This window comes from Ictidomys tridecemlineatus, chromosome 7 (assembly GCF_052094955.1).
Source record: "Ictidomys tridecemlineatus isolate mIctTri1 chromosome 7, mIctTri1.hap1, whole genome shotgun sequence".
Taxonomy (NCBI): domain Eukaryota; kingdom Metazoa; phylum Chordata; class Mammalia; order Rodentia; family Sciuridae; genus Ictidomys; species Ictidomys tridecemlineatus.
Genome location: NC_135483.1, coordinates 193,105,668 through 193,126,192, shown reverse-complemented (window position 1 = coordinate 193,126,192; position 20,525 = coordinate 193,105,668). Strand labels below are relative to the sequence as shown.

General features: G+C 47.6%; 1 protein-coding gene across 1 annotated transcript in view; it reads right to left on the bottom strand.

Annotated features, from left to right (window-relative positions):
- Trpm8 (transient receptor potential cation channel subfamily M member 8) overlaps positions 1-20,525 on the bottom strand; it is a 74,410-nt gene that overhangs the window by 5,485 nt on the left and 48,400 nt on the right. Inside the window, exons 21-23 of the mRNA XM_005326403.5 lie at positions 13,813-14,003; positions 7,862-7,961; positions 6,871-6,904 (exon numbers count right to left, since the gene is read on the bottom strand). Coding sequence (XP_005326460.2) covers positions 6,871-6,904; positions 7,862-7,961; positions 13,813-14,003 — 325 coding nt within the window. The remainder of the gene's footprint in view (positions 1-6,870; positions 6,905-7,861; positions 7,962-13,812; positions 14,004-20,525) is intronic.

Here is a 20,525-nt window from a genome sequence, read left to right as displayed (position 1 = left end):
TTTTTAGTTTTAGGTGGACACAATATCTTTATTTTTATGTGGTATTCAGGATCAAACCCAGCACCCCGCGCATGCCAGGCGAGCATGCTACCACTTGTGCCACATCCCCAGCCCCTCGTAATGTTATTTCTATACACCTGGCTTAGTAACTTGGTATACCATTCACTTAAAGAATCTCTCTTTAAGTTGGACTTATTTTCAGTAATAACCTCTTCTTTTACCTTAGAAAAAGAAGATGAAGAAAAACAAACCATAAGAACTAATGGATACCTGACAAAAAATAAAAATAAGATGGGGCACAGTAAGATCTCTATTTACATACTTAAGGTCAGTTGTAAGTAACTTTGTTTCTGAAATAATGAGATGGAGAAATTTTGTAATCCTATGGGAGATTTTGTTAATAGTGAATTGACTTTAATAAGCTGTTTAAAGCAGAGCAGAAGACTCCAAGAGCAAAATAAATGAAATGAGGAACAGAAAAACAGTTTTAAAAGAATCAACAAAACAAAGAGATTTTGGTGTGTTTTGTTTTGTCTTTTTAATTGATAAGCTTTCAGACTAAGAAAAAACTCATTTCCTATTGTGGTGGCATCTTGAATTCACACTTTCCATTTGAAGAACCAGGGGCTTCCTCAACCCAGACCCCATGCTAGAAAGAACAGTCAGCTCCCAGACCCAGAGCAATGGTCAACAGGCACATGGGACGTGAGGTGGACAAGAACCACAGAGCCTCTGCCGGCACACATAAGTCTCTCATGTCAGGAACTCCCTGGTGACAGGTCAGACAGCTATGCAATAGGCTGTCCCTGCAAGGGGCCCTCTGTGAACACTCCTCCAGCATCTCACCATTTCCTTTAGTGCAGGTTCCCAACCGTTCTGGTCTAGAGCCTCAGTTTAGCTTGGGGCTCTCAAGACACATACAATCTACCAAGACTGAATTAAGAAGCAACATAAGGACTGAGCAAACAATGGCAGACAAGGAGGCTGAATCGGTATCAAAAACCTTCTAAGGATGGGGCTGGGGCTCAGCAGTAGTGCACTTGCCTGGCATGGGTGAGGCACTGGGTTCGATTCTCAGCACCACATATAAATAAATAAAATAAAGAGCTATCAACAACTAGAAAAAAATTAAAAATTAAAAAAAATTCTAAGGAAGAAAAGCCCAGGAACAAATGGATTCATGAGTGAATCCTACTAGATATTCATACCAGCCCTTCTTAAACTCTTCCAAAAAAAATAGGAGAGATGAGTTTGAAGCTGGCATCACCCTGGCACCAAAGCCAGACAAAGACAACGGAAAAAAAAACTACAGATTCATATCCCTGGTAATAAAGACACAACAATCCTCAATAAAGTACTAGCAAACTAAATTCAAGAGCACACTGAAAGGATCATACACCCAGTGATATTTATGTCTGGGTTATAAGGATGATTCAACATATGAAAATTAATCAATGTGATGAACCACATTAACAGAAGGAAGGACAAAAACACATAATCAAGCTCAATAGATGAAGAAACAGTAGATGACAAATTTTGACATTCTTTCATGATAAAAACTCAACAAAATAGGCATAGAAGGAATTTACTGTGACACAATAAAAGAGATGCATATCTATATCTATTATCTATGTATCTACATAGAAACATACATTTCTCCAAAGACAGATGGAGAGACGTATCCATGATACGTCTCTCCATCTGTCTTTTCCTCTAAAATCTCAGGAAAAGCTTTTCCTCTAAAATCTCAAGGAAGACAAGGATGTCCACTCTCACCACTGCTATTCAAAATAATATTAGAAGTACTAGCCAGAGCAATCAGGCAAGAAAAAGAAATAAAAGGCATCCAAATCCATTTACAGGTGATATTATATGTAGACAACCCTAAGACTCTACCAAAAAAAGGCTGGAAATATTTAACAAATTCAATAAAATTTCAGGATACAAAATCACCATACAAAAACCAGTGGCATTTCTATACACTAAGAATTAACTGTCCAAAAGGGATATTAGGAAGATAATATCATTTACATGGTAACCAAAAGGATAAAACAACTAGGAGTTGACTTAATCAAAGCTAAGTTAGTGCACCAAATATTAAAATAACTGATGAAGAAAATTTTAAAGATACAAACAAATGGAAAAGCAACCCATGCTTATGGATTGGAAAAATAAATAGTGTTAAAATGTCCCTACTGTTCAAAGTATAGTTACAAAGCAATCCATATCAAAAGCCCAAAAGCATTTTTTAACAGAAATGGAGGAAAAGCCTGAAACTTGTATGGAACCACAAAAGACCCTAGGTAGCCAAGGCAATTCTGCCCAAGAACAAAGCCAGAGGCAACATTCTTTCTAATTCCAGCATACATTACAAAACTAATCAACACAGTATGGGACTGACATAAAAACAGACACATAAACCTAGAATAGAGAACCTAGAAAAACACCCATGTACTTGTAGCCGAAGGATCTTTGACAAGAAGACTAAGAAGGCAAAGAGGAGTCTCTTCACCAAATGATGTTGGGGAAACTGGGTATCTACAAGCAAAAGAATGAAATTGGGTTTAAAAAAAACAACTAAAAATAGATCAAAGAGTCAAATGAAGCATAAGACTTGAAATTGTAAAGCTCCAGGGAGAAAGCGTGGGGAGATCTCCACATCTTTTTTTCTGGGCAATGAGTTTTTGGGATACAGACCCAAAAGCACAGAACAAAAGGAAAAACAGACACGTGCATTACAGACAAGAGCTTCTTCACAGCACAAGAAAGTCAGCAAGAGGAAGGGCAGCATACAGGAAAAGGACATCTGCAAACCATGTGTCCATGAGTGGTAGCACCCGAAATCTGTAAGGAAATCCATGCACAAATGCAAATAACCCCGTGCAACAGACATGTCTTCAAACAAGCAATTTGAATGGCTGACAGGCATGTGAAAAGGTGCTCAAGCATCCCAAATCCCCAGAGGAAAGGCAAATCAAAACCACACGAGATGCCTCCTCACACCTGCAGGGTGGCTATCATCACAAAGACAGACATTGGAACGTGGAGAAGAGGAACCCCTTGTGCACTGTGGATGGGAACAGAAATTGTATCACTATATGGAGAACAGCATGGAAGTCCTTCAAAACATTAAAGACAGAACTACGTAGGATCCAGCAATCCCAGTTCTGGGTAAGTTTCCGAAAATTTGAAATCAGGGTTATGAAGACATGTCTGCATTACCAGGTCCATTACAGCATTATCTCAGCAATAACCAAAATCGTGAAACAACCTGTCAATTAGCAGGTCAAAGCATAAAGAAAGTGTGCTGGATGTGCACAATGCAGAACTCTTCAGCCTTTAAGGAAGGAAGGAAATGGCACCATCTGCAATAGCAGAGATGGAGCCAGGGAGCACTGTACCTGGTGAAATGAGCAAGACACAGGAAGATAAAGCCTACCTGATCTCACTCTCATGAGGAACCTAAAATATCAAACCCATAGAAGCAGAGAGTTGAAGGGAGGTTGCCAGGGCCTGGGGTCAGGGAAATGGGGCGATGTGGGTCCAACAGCATGAAGTTTAGTTATGCAAGATGCAGAAGTGCTACAGATCTGCTGGACGGCACGTGGACACTAGTTGCCAACACTCTATTGTGGATGTGAAATTTGCCGAGAGGCAGGCCTTACATTAAGTCTCCGCATACACACACACAAATAGTGATCATGAAAGAGCTGGATGGCGGTGATCATTTCACAAGGCACACATGCATCAAACAGCCAGCCATCTGCCTTAAATAGACACAATTTCTAGGTCAGTGACATCTCCATCAAACCGTTTTAAAAGAGAGCTAATTTAAAAGAAAAAAAGACTCCAAAACCTTGCTCAAGAAATAAAACATCAAAAGATGATCCTGAAACTATGGAAAGGAGGGGACTTTTGCTGTTCAGGGTGGGGGGACCGAGGAGGAAGTAAGAAAGGGGGCCAGGGCAACACGGGAGGAGGGGGAGAGGCAGCGAGGCAGCGAGACTCTGCGCTGTGCAGCTGAGGCTTCCTGGGATCAGCCTCCATTCTGCCCAGACCTAAGAGATGCCTGGTATAGAGAACCTAGAAACAAACCCATGTACTTTAGCTGAAGGAGGCAACCAGAGAAGGGCTGAGCTCCATCCAGGTGGATGCAGGGGGGGACAGCCTACCCCACGTCTTCAAGGTCTACAGAGATCCCTGGCTCAGGTGTTTATGGGGACAGCTTTCACTTCTCCGTGACTCCCCAGGTCACCACCACCACTATGACCCCCTGCTCAGACCCACCGCCCCCTGTGACCTCACAGGTTAGGGATCAAGTTCCACAAACAACCTGAGAGTCTGGGCAGCTGGTCCAGTGTCCCCAACACTCTCAACTCTCCCAACCCCAGGGCACTGGGTTTCTCAGAAGACCCGGACCATGTTCCTTTCTGGCACCCTCTGTCTATTCTGTGCATGTCCCAGAGGAGGGTCTGGATGAGGTGTGGCGTGGGGCAGCTTCATCACAATCCCTAAATTGGCTTTCCACCCAAATAAATCCATAAGTAAAGACAAAACGACTAACTAACACAGACAGTGTCTCTGCAAACACCAGGCCTGGACAAGTGCCTAGCACCTTGACAGCCCCACCGGATGGCCCAAGCCCTTCCCACGCAGCCTCGCTGTAACTCGGTGCCGGGGAAAGGAGCACCACAGGCACATTCCCCTTGGTGTTCAATCTCCCCAGAGCCTTCTTTTGCATGGAAGTAAAATTCAGCTTTCCACAGAGGCAAGTGGGTTTCCATATGCAATCATCCCAGTCTCTCCACATCCTTCCACCCCACTCCCCTGGCCACTGCTGTCCTTCCTCAGCTCTTAGAACAATCCTCACTTCTGTCCTAGATCTTCAGAGTTGCCCAACCCTGCTTCCTTCCCAGGCAAGCTGTTGCATGCCTGCCTGAATCTACAAGCATTGACATTACCATTTATTCCTACATGAGTCAACTTGAAAATGATCCCCCTATACCCAAACCGTTTAATAAAGGATTAATTCATAAAATTCAGGGGCCAGGTTTGAGACTCAGCCCAATGCCCGGTAGATAGCAAGTACTCAGCAAAACATTCTGTGCCGTGTGGTGCACATGCAGATATAGCAAATGACACACTTAAATATAAATGTGTGATGTGGAAAAATTCAGGTATTATAGAAGGTTCTATAAATGTAAATACCCAAACTTAGAATCCAATCTCCTATTCTGTCTTTCATGTGTTCTCTTGATAGTCTTCTCTACTCCTTCAAAACATGCAGAGCTTTGCTCTCCTCTCTCCTCTGACTGTAATCATGGGGCACATCCTGGCATGATCACCAGTGTACAGGTGCTCAGCTCTAATGACCTGGGGTCTTCCCAGACCCTCAGGAAACCCACGTGGCTACAACAAGACATGCAACGGTGTGACAGCAAGTCTCCAGGGATGGCCACCACCAGCCCACCCTCCTGTATGTACAGGCCACTCCCACACCAAGGGGACACATCTGTTCCTCCCTCACCTGACTCTGGTGACCCATGGCTGCTGGGACACTGTACTGGAAGGGATACCCTGCCGGTGCAGGCCTGGCCTCTGAAGCACAGGAGGCTTGCTTTCTCACTCTTAGAAGCCAGGCTGGCAGGTCCCTCCCAGTAAGCAGGGGGCTGCTCCAGGACCCCATGCTGTGGCATAGCCAGCCACATGGAGACCTCAGCAAATGGGACACCATGTGGTGGGTACCAGCTTCTGGCCTGGCCATCGGCTGACCCAGCCCAGTAAACCCAGCTGGGACCACAGGAAGCAGAATGCCCAGCTGAGCCCTTCTCGAGTTCCTGACCCACAGCTCCATGAGGAAAATGCTTGTCTGAAGCCACACCACGATAGGCTAATCAGGTGTTGTGCGGCAGTGGACAACCAGATGGTGACCAATGCGTTCAGCGGTCAGCACCACACCTCACCGTGGCCTGAGAAGTTACCCCAACACAGAGGCCCTTCCAGGGGAGGGAGCAAGAGGAACTGCACCAGGCTCAGAGCACCACCACGCAGGTCTTGGAGGTGCCCCAAGGGGGCCACAGGAGAGGCCCATGAACAGCCCTGAGTGTTTAAAGGGTGGGAAGCTACACAGATCAGTCAACAAGGATCACGAACAGAGAGTTCTCCAGATGAGCTGGGCCACGGCGCTTCTTCATCATCCATTCCACAAACACTACCGAGCCCCTATGTGAACAGGTTACCGGGTGCTGGGGGTCCTGCCAAACCAGATGGGTATCGTCAGCTCTCAAACGGCACAACACCGTGCGAGTACATAGATGTCACCATCCAAGATGCCATTTTCAAAGCACCAGAGTAAAATACCCTAAATCTCCCCCTCAGAGCCTGGCAGGGATCCTGCACTCAGGACTCGACTCCAGCTCCTGCTGAGGCTGAGCCCGGCCAGCTGCCGCCAGTGTGTCCCTGCGTGTGCCCGCGGGCGGGCTGGCAGGTCCCTCCCAGTCAGGTAGGTAAGGAGGCAGACTGGGGGCAAAGCTCCTTCCAGATGCTCCTGGGGCTTCCCTGGAGTGGCCTACATCTCCTCCACATCAGAGAGAGGAAGATGGAGACGCACACCGTCTCGGAGCTCCTGAAAGCAGCACTCAGAACTTCTCTCCGTGGGGTCCGGGAGCAGGAGCCGCCATTCCCCAGCCACAGCCCCCAGCTCTACCCAGTGAGTGGAGACAGCTGAGCATGAAATAGTTGCATCTGATTTTTTTAAAAAAATAATTAACTTCTTTTGTTTTCTGACCACTGCCTCTAGTTGAAAATCCCAAGATATTAAAGATTAAAAAAAAAAAAAGCCCAGCTCCCAAACTACAAATAGAGCCGTACCTTTGTATCCAGCTGTTTAAACCGATGCCTCATCCTAGGAAATGAGAAAAGGAGAGGAGTGAGAGAGAGAAAGGCTCCTCGGCCTGTGTGAGTCTTTCCAAGGACAGGGACTGGAGCTTGTTCATTTTCAGCTCCATTCAGGGTCCACTGCATTTACCTTTTAAAATTCCTTCCTAATACCCAAACGAGTCAGAATTCCTTTCTCACCCCAATCAGAAGGACAGCAAATGAATGCTGTTCCTGATGTTGTCTGCCCCGAGTTCCACACCCAAGATCTCAGAGTCCAGCACCTCCAGGCGCCCACCTTGCTGTTCAGAAGAGCGGGCTGCCCTTGCCTCCTGAGCTGTGTTCAACCTGACCAAGGGACTAGTTGTGCTTGTATTTATTCACACTTTGTTAGAGCAAATTTGAGGCATGTTCTCAACTCTTGGGAAGAGTGGCAGCTGTCGGGGAAGACAGCTGACCTTCATAAGCAGACCATGCTTCTGTGGACACACACACTCTGTGCACACCTACAGTCTGAGCTGGGGCTTATCTAGGAGATGTGTAGTGACCGTGTGTGTGGATCTCACGGACATCCATAACAACTGCCTACAATTCAAAAATGATGTTCAGGACTTTTCAGGGACAGCTTGTATCAGATCAACCAAACGTTTCCATTTTGTAATCTCTGTACTTCTGCATCTCAGAGATAAACAGGTGAGTTGTCCCTGCAAGATAATGCCAATTGCCCGAGTTCTTCCTGGAAGCAATTTCTGCAGGCCTGGCTCTTGGTACCTGGTTCCATGCTCCAAATACCTCTTTCTCCCCCAGGGCCCTGAAGGACAATCAGGATAGCCAGGCAGGGGGTGGATAATATTTTATGGGTGCTATTGCTTCTCAGTCAAGCTTTTCTGAGCCTTACAGAGCATGCTCACATAAGCTGCCTGCATCCCTCCAGCTTATGTATACAAAAGGGGCCTTGCAGAGCGGAAATGAGTGACGGACATACTCCTCCGAAGTGTCGTTGGCCTTCGTGTTGATCTTGACCAGATAATTCTCCTTCATGACACCCTCCCAGGCCAAAGTTTCATTGTCCTCATTTCTGAAACCTTGAATAATAAGAAGAGAAAAATGTTTAAATTGTTCCATTTCCTCTTGCTTCCTAATCAACACCTGCTAAGCATTTTGGGAGGCTCTGGAACCAGGAGGATTAGATGCGTCCTGCACCAGCCGACTGGTGACTGCTACTTAGTAGCCGCGGCAGCAGAGCAATAGGGATGATGTGTTGGTAACACTGAGGAATTGGCGCTGCCTGCATGAAGTGAGAATGCCATCTATAGTCTAAGTGGGAATCTGCTCAGACACTGTCTCTGTGTTTTGTGACTCAGCAAAATCATCCCACTGATGAATTTGGTTCTCCTCTTCCATTTTGATGACATTACAACACTCAACCACTCAGTTGAATAATTAATAGTGCTCACTAATTCTCAACCTAAAAACAGGGTAGGAGCTTTGAGGGAGAGGAACATAAGCGCATGGCACTATTCCTGTCCTCCAAAGCATGCAGTCCGGGAGTGTACCTCAAAGAAACCCCTTACCTCTGGCCTTTCCCTGTAAGCCAGGGTATGCTGCCAAACTGGCCTGGGACAAGTCCCCATAAGACTCTTAGTTCAATTTGTTGAGGTGCCTGAGCCTTTCAGATGTCAGGCAAACGTCATCATGCCACCCAGGTTTTAGGTACCATGCCACAATGGACATCAAAGCTCTTTGTAAACTCATGGGTTCAGGAAGCACAGGTTTGTGCAGGTGGCCACTTGGATTTATGTAGGTTTTACTTTTAACTTACCACTTAAAGGTATTAATTCTCACGTTAGAGTTCAGGGATTATAATATCTTTCTGGATTGAAATAGAATTAATTAGGGCCAAAGAAAGGATCACTATGCAAGTGGCTGGACTTAAGCAAATCCTCCACAGCAAATTCATTTCTAGATGCTGATTACTCACTTTACAAAGTCATTCTTACCCAATTTTTCTTCAATTGTATTTTTCCTAGCAAAGTAGTTGGCAATGTCATTTCTTCAAACTAGAGTCTATGCAGGAGCCCAACAGAAATACTTAAAAATCAACCCAGAAAGGTTCAAGGCTCCTGACCATGGGTGGGCAGAGAACAGGAATGACAAATGACCAACCTCTTTAACAGAGAAACGCTAGCTGGCCTGAGGACATAGCATTTTCTCTGATCCCACTGCAAAATTAGCAGGGCCTAAAATATTGACTACGTGCTGTGTTGGCAAGGATGTGGAGAAGCCGGCCACCCACAGGATGGAAAAGTCTGTCACTACTATAGCCTTTGGGGTGATGGGATGAGAAGCTGGAGGTGGGACAGGCAAGGCACAAGCTTGAAAGTATGCATATTCTTTATCTGGAAATTTCTTTTCTAGAAATGATTTCTAAAACTGGTTCTATAAATCATTATTTCTAGAGTTACTCTAGAAAAAAAAACATTAACGATGTGCAAAGAAAATTAATGATGTGCTGGGAAATTATTGCATAAAATCCTTTATCATAATATCAAATGCTAATAAGAGTCAAAACAACCTACATGTTTAACAACCAGGGATTGGTTAAATTAATTATATAGCCATACACTGGAATGTTCCACAGTTCACAATTATTATATATTTTAAATTTATGGATATTGAAAACGCTTACAATGTAATGTTAGTAAATAAACAAATTCAATTAGAGTGCATATGCATAGAATAACTCAATAATTACATATCCACATGAGAGTAATAGAATAAATGCCAGAATGCTGAAAATATTGATCTCTGAATGGGGGATTACATGTGCCCTTGATCTGTACTTGTGATTTTCCAAATGTTCTGTAATGAATATGGATTGCTATCTTAATCACAAAAAATATAGATATTTTATAGAAATGCAATTACTGAGTAGAATACTTTTTATTACTTGAAAGTGTTCCCAAACCTGAAAGTTTGGATTTAGTCTTCCTGAAAGTTATTGGACAAATCTTGCACTTTCCTCCATAGAAGGGCCATTTCAAAATTAAACCAAGACTTCCCCATCATCTGGAGGCAAATGCAAAGTACGTTTAGGAAGAGGACTGCCAACAGGCGGCTCTGGCAATGGCAGAATGCTGTGGTTTCTGGAATCTCCGAGAGGCACATGAGCAGGCAGGGCCAGGCAGCCTGGGCGTCTCTAGCAGCACACTGGCTCTCCATCCTCACTGGCCATTGTGGTGGAGAGGACCCTGGCCTGCTCTGGACTCCCCTTCCCTCTATCTCTTTGCTCCCTCCTGAGAATAAGATCCGTTGGAAGAAGCAGAATGCCTGCAGCTCACAAAGGTGCTCCACTTACTGTGCAGTCACACTCCCCTGGGGCTCGTCACAGGACGGACCACGTCAACATCGGCCATTTCTGGCCCGTCTGTTTGCTTCCTTGAGCTGAAGCTCTGTCCCACTTGGGGCCAGTTGGGGGACGTGATTCCACGCTGCACTCACATGGCGCTTAAGCCCTGGACACGCATGGGGGAAGGCAGTGCTCTCTCAACCTGGCCCGAATCTGGGGTCTCCTTCCACACTGATTTCCCTGGTTCCCCGGATCCTGGGCTGAGTGCCGTGGACCTGTGGAGAATGGACTTACTCCCCTAGAGCCCTTCTGCCCACCTCTGCCCCCTGAATCCCGGTGCTGGGGGGCCCTTCACTGCCTCGCGGGGCCGCTCGTCCCGTTTCTGGACAGCGCGGGACGCAGCCACTGCTTTCTCTTCACACTGAGTCAAGATCACCGCCACCGCCACCTGCATCTCTGTTTGTTTTTTATTTGAATTCACTGAGGAAAACAAATGAAAGAAACTCACTAAGCCTTCCCACGGCAGGGGTCGGTCCCCTCAGTCTTCTCCCAGGTCCTACGGATGCTCGTCTACGAAATGGTTTCGAGACAGAGCCACATCAGCCCAGGGAATGTCATTACGTGCCCCAGTGACTTGGTCCTAGTGCCCTGAGATCCCAGACCAGGACTTCCAATGCCCACGTCTCAGCTAAGACTCCTCCTTCTTTTATCGGGAAGTGACTCACTTTGCTTTCTGAGGCAAAATTAGGGGAAGAGAGAGCAATTTCTCCAAACTGTCAGCACACCTTCCTACAGAAAGGCAACTTCCTGTGGTCACAGTAAAGGACATCCCCTGAGATACAGCTGGAGCCTTGATAATGCTGCTTTGAGAGGTGACCGTGACACTGGAGAGCGTGATGGGTACACTGACATTCCGGAAGCCTGTCTGTAGGGGGTCAGAGCTTGGGGGATAGCCTGAAATACGTTAGACCAATGTTTAAGGCCATATTTACGTACATCTGGCCTCTATTTCTACGTAAACAAAAACTGCAAAAAAATTATGGTTCTTGGCAAGTTCAATTTTTCTTAATTGTCATCAGTCATCATGTTTAGGTTAGTAAAATTCATATTTTTACTTTCTGCTCAATATGGAACATGAACCCCAGGGAGGGCAGCTAGCGACCATTTTGCCTAACACCAAGGAAGGGACAGGACCCGACACGTCCAGCAGCCACTGGACACGCACACCTAGCAGCAGGAACAAGTCAGCAGTGGGAGGAACTCTAGCTTACCCGGCAAAAAGCCAAGAGGAGGAAAGAACACGCTGACCATGTCCCTCCAGGGGCTTAGACTGGATTCTCCCTTAGATTTCCACCGTTCAGACTGCCCTCAGCTGAGGTGGGAAATACCGTCAGGTCACATGCAGGTGCAAACATGTGGCAACAAATCCACCATTATGTATAACCATTATCACCAATAAAAACAGGGAAAAAACTGTCCTCAACTCCTGTTTTTTCCCATTATAATGAAGACCAGTACTCCGGGGGAGGAAAGATCTTAAGATCTGCCCCCTCCACTCTTCAGGGGCTACTCTCCCCAGGTCACAAGAACGAGCATCGGAACTCAGAGGCAGAATGTCCCCTGGTGATGGTGACAGCCTCAGAACAGGCCTGCAGGTCCTCTGCTCACGTCACCTGAAGAGAGCAGGCCCAGTCACCACCAGGTTTTGGAAGGCACGCTCCGTGACCCTGTCACCATCTCTAGCTGTGTCTCTTGTCTACATTTTTTCCTCTGGGATCCACATTCTGCGGATCCCAGAATGTGGATGTGGATCCACATTCTGCAGATCCGAGTTGGTGCATTTCCATGGCATCCGCGGCGCCCGCAGGTCCTGCCCAGGGAGGCCTTTCCAATGATGGAAATAAAACCAATCTTCAATCTACTCATGGGAACAGTGGACTTCAGAGGTGGGCAAAGGGCAGCGAGCTGAGAATGGAGCGAGAGGAAAGAGCTATTCCTTTCGCAGGCTGGGCGTGTGAGGACCCGGAGGGACCGCGGGCCCCCTGCTGGGTGCTCAAGCCCAGGGGCCTGTGGCACTGCACCTTCCTGCAGGCTGGCTCCCAGGTGGCACCGTCGGGAGGTGGAGGGACAGTTGAGCAGAGAGATGGAGGAAGGTCCTCTTGAGGGGGTGTGCACCCCAGTCTCAGGCGCTGTTTCCTGGTTCACCACGTAAGTGGTCCTCTCCACCACACGGTCCCTGCAGAGCCACCCAGGGCCCTGGACAGAGGCCCAAAGCCGTGGGGCTGCCCCATCTTGTCTGGACCCACCACCACGAGATGATTAAAGCTTTTTAGGTTCAGCCTCAGGCATTCAGAGTGACAGGAAGCCAGTGGGGAGGGGCGGCCACTACCTGGTCACACCTGAAGGTGAGGGACAGCCCTCGGACGTGGCCTACAGGGGAGTCTGGAGGGGTCCGGGGGAGCGGGCAATTCTGGTGGGTGTTCAGAAAACCAGAGTGGTGTGGACAGACAGTGGGCAGCGCAGACAGAGCTTCTCATGGGAGGGGGACTGTCCTGGGACGGGCTAGAGGCCACCCTGTTACACCACGGCAAAGACTCTGCGTGTTTGTCTTCCCCTGGGACTTCGAGGGGGGCCACGCCTGGAAGGGATGGACTGGCTCAGCCGGGGAGGACGCACTCAGGCTGCAGCATGGACATTCCGGCTGCTTTCAGCCAGACTTTGAGCCAGAATCAGGAACAAAAAGGAACAGAGCAGAAAGACTTGGGAATTTTGCAAGGCGGCCAGGAAAGAATAGCAAAAGGCTCTCCAGGTACAGCCAACGAGGGCTCGGCTGGCGAAGAGACCAGTGCCAAAGAAGCCAGGGCCCGGTGCCCCAGGTCCAGCCAGCAAGACCCTCAGAGCTAGGCAGCACTGTTGGGAGGTGGGGACACCTCTGATAGGTGGGGCCTAGGTCACTGGGAACTCGCCCTTCAAGGGGATGACCATGGGACCCGTCTCTGAATCACTCCTGCTTCCTGGCTCGTGATGTAAGGCATTTGTTCCACCATGTGCTCCTTGCCATTGCCACCCAGTGCCCCCCCCCAGGCCCAAAGTAATGGAGTCACCCAATCTTAGAATGGAACCTCCAAAACTGTGAGCTACATAAACCTTTCTTCTTCATAAGTTAATTGCCTCAGGTAGTTCATTACAGTGATGGAAAGCTGACAAAGATAAGCAACCCAAAAAGTCATGCACCCTGCTGAAGTCAGGGCTATGAATTTCGTGTACCAATGAAATGCAAAACCAAAGTCACAGTTTGATACTGTCCCATGAATTCTGCCAGTTCAATATCCTATTTAGTCAGTTCAATTGTTTTACCTATTTAATTAACATACTATTTATGTTATGATTATGTCTGTCCAAAAGTTATTCCCCCAAAATAAGGCTACCCTGCAGATCTATAATGCCTTCCCCATCTTCCCATGCCTCATCTTTAGAGATGTGCTGATGTGAGTGGGGAACTGAGAATCCCTCCTGTTGTGATGTGGACCCCACATCTCCCCCCTGAGTCCCTCGCTGAACCCAAGCCCTGAGGCTGAGCCACTCACAGCAGGCGGAGGATCCCACGCTCCTCTCCTTGCAGCAGCACTTGAAGCACTTCTTCACCACCATGTAGAAGTAGGCGAAGACGACGAAGGGGAAGGGGATGTTGAGGCGGCTGCAGTACTCCTGCACCAGGAAGTACCTCTGGAACTTCCAGACCTGGTCATTGTTCTCCTGGACGGTGCCCACCGTGTAGCTGGCCGGAGGGGGAAGGCAAGTCAGTGTCGGCACGTGTCCACCACCCCGAACCCCGTAACAGTGATGTTAAGCAACTCCCACCACTAGCCGAAGCCCAGACGGGACCCAGTCCACGCTGACACGAGGACCAGGTGACCTGCCTCCAGGCCACCTTCAGCCCACGCTGGCCCAAGAGGGTCTAGCTGTTGCTTTGTTCTTTGCTAATCACAAAAACATGTCCAGTGAACTTTGAAATCATTTTAACTTCAAGATACTTCAAGGATTCTCTTTTTCCCCTTGTTTGCTATGGTGTTAGCTGAAGAGGCCCAGAATGTCGACCCCTTAGGAAGAATCTGCCCCCCTTAAACATGCCTAATGCAAGCCGTCTGGAGAAAGGGTTCGCAAGTATTTATCAAAACTGTTAAAAATGGCCTTCCCTTTGACCCAGGGACTTGGCTTCTGGGAATTTAACCTAAGAAGGAGATACTGAGGAAAAAACATGACCATGGCTAGACACACACGGGGTATTGGCCACGGCACTGCAGGTGACCGCTGTCCTCGTCCCTGACCAGCAGAAATGGACCACCTGATGTTAACAGTAAGACAATATATTGTGAGATAAGCTTATCAATAGGAAAGGTAGCAGAATACAACAGTCACTAATATGGCATTATGTAAAAATGTGGATGTGTAACCGATGTGATTCTGCAATTTGTATTTGGGGTAAAAATGGGAGTTCATAACTCACGTGAATCAAATGTATGAAAGATGATATGTCAAGAGCTTTGTAATGTTTTGAACAACCAATAAAAAAAAATAAGATTCTTCAAGCAGCTTTGAAGATCGTGTTTATAGAGCTGCTTGCACAATTCATGTAAGGGACAATGACTAGCCTTGAACTAGTTCTTACCACCTGATCTATGAAAATCACACACAGGGAGAAAGGGGCCTGTCCCCAGTCAGGGTCATCTCCAGCACTAGCTCTGGTATCCTTTCTCCTCTTTTCTGCTTTCCAAGTGTCTTACAATCAGTGTGAATCACTATAAAAACGCCTAGTGTATGTTCTAACCCCAAACTGACAATACCAATTGAATTGAATCAAAACTATAAAATAGGTAACAGGATACACTAGGACTCAGCAATCAATTAAATTAATTGATTTAATCTACAAATAACTCTATAGCGTCATCTACAACTGACAGGTCAGGGAACTGAGGCTCAGCTGGGCACGAAAACTGTCTGAACCCCCAGCAAGGGGTTGAGACCAGCCATCCAGCCCAGTGTCTTTTCTGCCTCAGCAGAGTGAAACATGAAATGTTTTAATAGCTTTGCTATATTTTTTTAAAAAAAGGGTTTGAGCTATACTCTATTTCAAAATAATCAGATTGGATCACTTAGCTTTTTTCATAACTACAAAGCATTTTACTATCTGTGCCAAGTGCCTCTTAACCATGGTGAGATCTTTAAGGGTAAGGAGTTTGTGTTTATTGAACACCTACTATGTGAAAGCTCCTATACCTGGCCTATAAAATGGTCACTTGACTGATCTTCCCACCAACCTTATGTGGTAGATTTTTTTAGGTGGAAGACAGACAGTTCCGTGCTCTGTCATAGCACAGCACACTGAATCCAAGAGTCAGCCTTGCACTTCTTCCAAATGTAGGTCAGGCTGCTTGGAAGCTAATACCAAGCTGCGCTACCCACCTTCTCTGGTTCTGATGCCCACAAAGGACACCGTGTACTGCTGCTGCTGCTGCTGCAGTAAAACAGATCCATGGCACCTCCCAAGTTAATGACATCCAGCCTAAGAACTTTCTAGAAATCACAGTTTCAGACTTTGTGCCAAACAACTGGCCCAAGTTATTGTCCCTAAAAACATCTTGAAATTTGACCTATCTTGTCCAGAATGGATTATACTGACTGCCCAAACACCAACGCACATGAAAAAGGTCTGCATCTGCTTCGATGGGTCAGTTGCTGTCTGCAGAGGTTTTATCTGAAAGAAATTCACGAGTCCGGCTAAAGGGAGGCACGTTTTCTGCAGCTTCCAGTAGGACCCTGGCCTCTCTGGCAGGTGGGCCTCCCTCCCTTTCTTAGGGCTCAGAATAGAGTGGCTACCAGGAAGGGCCACACAGGAAGAGACGGTGCTATGGCTTACCTGGTCACTGGGGGTCGGTTAAAACATTGGGCACCCTCTAGATCTGCAGGAGGAGGGGTTGGCAAACTGTAACCAGGGTCCAGTCCAGCCCCTCACCTGTTTTTTTTTTTACCATCCTTGAGTTAAGAATGGCCAAGAGGAGTAGAGGGACCAAATGGGTGCAAGTTCACGGGGCACTGCTTCTTTGGGTGCTTGGAACAAAGCAGAGACCCCAACTCCCCAGACAGAGCAGGTCTGCACCCCTGACCCAGGGCCTGAAAAACATGGCTTTGTGTTTGTTTCATTCTCCATTTGAAAGAGCTCTGCCTCACGTGTCACTGGGTCATTTCTTCCTTGGGAGAAACCTCCAAGGACATCTTGTTGTAACAGCAGCTTCCTCGGCACCTCAGGGGAACGTGTAGATTCCAGGACCAGCACCCTTTCCCCACATAAATGGTAACAACCTGCTTCGGCTTCCCACTGGGCAAGGGTGAGCTAGCAGAGGCCTGGATGTCAATCCCAAGAGCGTCTCTGCTCAAACCCCACGGGCCCTAGTTGGCCATGTGGAAGCTGGCCTAGACACTGAGGTCCACCTTCCCTGTAGGAAGGCAGCTTCCACAGGCCCCAGTCAGTTCCAGCTGGAGCCACATAGAACAGGGTCCCCCTGGGGTGGCTGATAGTTGGGCACTGCTTTGCTAAAGTACTTTATATATTGTTTAGCCATTATGTCATACCTGTAGAGGACAAAGGGTACTCACAGAGAAGGACTTTCTGGTGCCAGCACGTGCACACCGCACCCCAGGGCCACACACGTGTAAGAGTGGCCTAGGGACCAGCCACACCCAGGGTCTCACCACCCTATGGATGGTTCCCGTCTCTCCTCCAACCGCTCACCCCAGCCTGCCATTTTCCCTTCAATGCCACATGTCCATGGTGCCTGTGACCTTGAGCGTCCTGCCCCTGGTAACCCTTCTGTTGGCTGGAGGTGAGCAGAGATGACCAAAGTCAACTGCTGAGACCAGCTGAGCAGCCCCAGCTGAGCAGGGCAGGAAGAGGAAGCGAAAAACCCACAGAAGGCCAAATTTTTAGAAATCCACTGAGCCTGGAAATGTCCCTAACAGATAACAGACATTTAGAATTCAGAGAGCCTTGTGCACAACGAAACCCAGAAGTATGTTAAAAGAATAATATGCCGTGACCACAGGGTGGAAAGATGACTAAATATTCAGAACAGTTCTATGATTTATCATTTGTATAATACATCATAATACTAGACCAAAAGGAAAATATGATCCCAATGCTGCTGGAAAGTCTTCTGGCCATGTCCAACATCCTTTTCTGATTAGGAAAAAGAGAAGAAGAAAGGAGCTTAATAAATAGGGAATAAGAAGAAACTTCCAGAATGTGATAAAAAGAAAAGAAAAAAGAGACAGTTCAGGAAGAAGACTTGTTCTAAAAGAAATAAGCAAAACGTTAATAGCCTTCCTACGCATCAGAAAGTAGCCATTGGAAAAAACATAATAGCAATTCTGTTCACAACCATAAAGGGCTGGAAATAAATTAACAAAACTCTGCCAGACCCACAAGAAGCCCAGGTGACTTTACTGAGAACTGTATATAGTTGAATACAAAGAGATCAACTATTTTCTCTAGATAGTAAGGCCAACTTCTCCTAAATAATTATAAAAAGTCAGCATCCTCACAGTAAAATTCACAAGATTTTTTTTTTTCCTTTTGGAAGGAAAAAGAAAAGATTTGCAAGATGGGCTTTGAGCTTCTCCACACAATTAAATACACAAGAACAGCCAGGAAAGCTTGGAATAGGAATAATGAGAACTTGTACAACAGATGTTAAAATGATTAAAAAAATTAACATTTCAGTAATGAAAGCCATTTGGTAGTAAAACCAAAATAGAAAGACTGATTACACCAGAATGCAAAGTCTGTGCAGATTTCACAAAGAAAGAGTAGATGCTAATCCCATGGCAGGAGCTCAGGATAACCCCAAGCACAAGAAGCGGGTCAGCTGGACGTGGCTTAGTGGACACCCCTCCCAGCTCCCGGCTGATCCCAACCTTCCTGGGCAGCCCAGCCGCCATGTCTACCCAGTACCGCCCCACGCCTGGGGGCTACCTATGCGCCCTCCAGCTGTGTGAGGGGCAGTTGACACATCCGGTTCCGTCTCATTCCCAATAAGAGTGTGTTTCAAAATAACCAGAAGAGAGGAATCTGTTTTACCAACATCAAGAAACCAGATATGCTAATTATCCTGGTTGATCACTACGCACCATGTACACGTAGTGAAACGTCACACTGTGCCCACAAACGTGCACAATTATCACGTGGGGATGGGAAAAGAGAAGATGCCATCTTTTCTGAAACTTAAAGGCAACTGAGCAGCAGTCAGGGAAAATGGTGAAGATGTCCTGGTTTCACTATTTTTGAAATGAAGTGACTTAATACGAGGGATAGGCAAGGGTGTGAGTGGATCTGAAGTGGGTTAAGATCTGAGAGGATGTGGCTGATAAGAGGAAATAAGTGTGATTGTCCCAAGATGAGAGGGGAGGGGCCTGCAGGAAGCCAGCAGCCCCAGCAGGGAGTGGCACCAATAATGTCAACTCACTGGCTTTTAAGTGATAATTCAACTTAGTCCACAGTGTTGCTATCACAACCAAGATGGTGCCACGCACCTGTGTGGAGGCCCAGGAAATCTCCTTCACCTGCAGGAAATGCCCGGGTCTTTACAAGAACCTTCTGCATCCACTGCCCACCTCTCCACCTCCTCCCAGCCTCACGCATCGCCCCTGCTTCTCCAGCCCCCACGGCTCTCTGGGCTCCGGGTACCAGGCCCTCTGAGCACGGCTCCTCCACTTGGTCACTGCTGACACCAGCTCACTGCCAATATTCCCTCTCACGTCACGACTCCCTCCCCTGTACACAGCTTTTCCATGATGATCAGATTACGTCATAACGTATCATGACGATATCTGTGACATCATATTATATAATATCATGTCATAAGGTCACGTGTTGTTGAAGTAGCAGCAAGCCTTTAGTCTGCACGGGGGATTATTTTCTTCCTCCTGCTTTTCTGCATGTTGATAATAAGCATATATTGTTCCTAAGATTTGTAAGTAATCATTCTCGGAAATAAGTCTAGACCCCATGGTTGATGGGTCCTGGCCAGAGCCGCAGTGGGTGAGTGCCCCTTCAGGACAGTGCTTCAAGGGCCACTCCAAGTTCACTTTGCGCCTCTGAGAAGCCACACAGGGCCGGGGACAGAGCATTTTGACGTAAAATAATCACAGATGTTTGCAACCATTTCCTTTGCCACAGAATACCATCCCGAGAGCCCTGCAGCCTGCATGTGTGACTCAAAGGTATGTGTACAGTGCCTTCATAAGGTGGCCTTTGGGCACGAGGGAGTTTTTAAAGGAGAGTTTTGATGTGGCACCAGTCGGAGGTCACGGTCAGGGACAGCTCATACAGTAAGCCCTGAGCAACATTAAAAGTGACCAGAAACAGTGCTCTGAGGACCTAGCCCAGGGACCACAATGGCCCCTCCAGCTGCTCTCAAGCCAGGGAGTAACACAGGAAAAGGCCCTGGGGTAAGCCAGGCTCATCCGGGCTCCCAGGAAGGGGTCCCCGGCTCTCACTCTGAAGCACCAGAGGGGCGAGAACCGCTAGGGCACGGCTGGGGGCTCACAGGAGACGTGTCCAGCCAGACCCCTGGGGTTGGCCCAGATGTGAGCTGCGGACTTACCTCCACACCACCCGTGTCAGTTTGGGCTCTCGTCCCTTTGAACTCCAAATCCTACCATCCATGATCGTGATGTAGATAATGGATTACAAACACGGCAGGGCCCTCGCAAACGGCTTTTGTGAACAGTCTGCAACACAGATGCTGAGACCAACTGAGCTGGTGCAACTCACGGGTCACAGCCTGGTGTTTAATTTCTGCAGATATATTCACTTCCGGTTTTTGCTGCACTCTCCAGGGTAAGCTCAATGGAATCTGTTGTCACTGTAGAGCACCAAGCCCCCCTCCACCGCCCTCTTCCTCAGGTTTGGGACCCCCTCTTCTTCCCTTGCTTGTGATACATCGCTACCTGTCACCTGCCACGTCTCTGCCGGCTGGGACGGTGGGCCCCTCTGACATGTAGACATCATTTGGACACCGTGACACTGTCTGGCTGGCTGAGGGAGAAGCCTCTGGGTTCCTGAGTCCCTCCCTAGTCATGGTGGGAGGGAAAGGGTGGCACGTTCCCTCTGGGAGAACTTGGGACACCAGTGGCCACACGGCCTCCGTGGCCCAGGCACGTGTACAGAGAGGATCTCCTGCTCTGCTGCTCACCACGAGGTTCCTCAGCAGTGACACACCAGGAAGCAGCCTCGTGACCACTG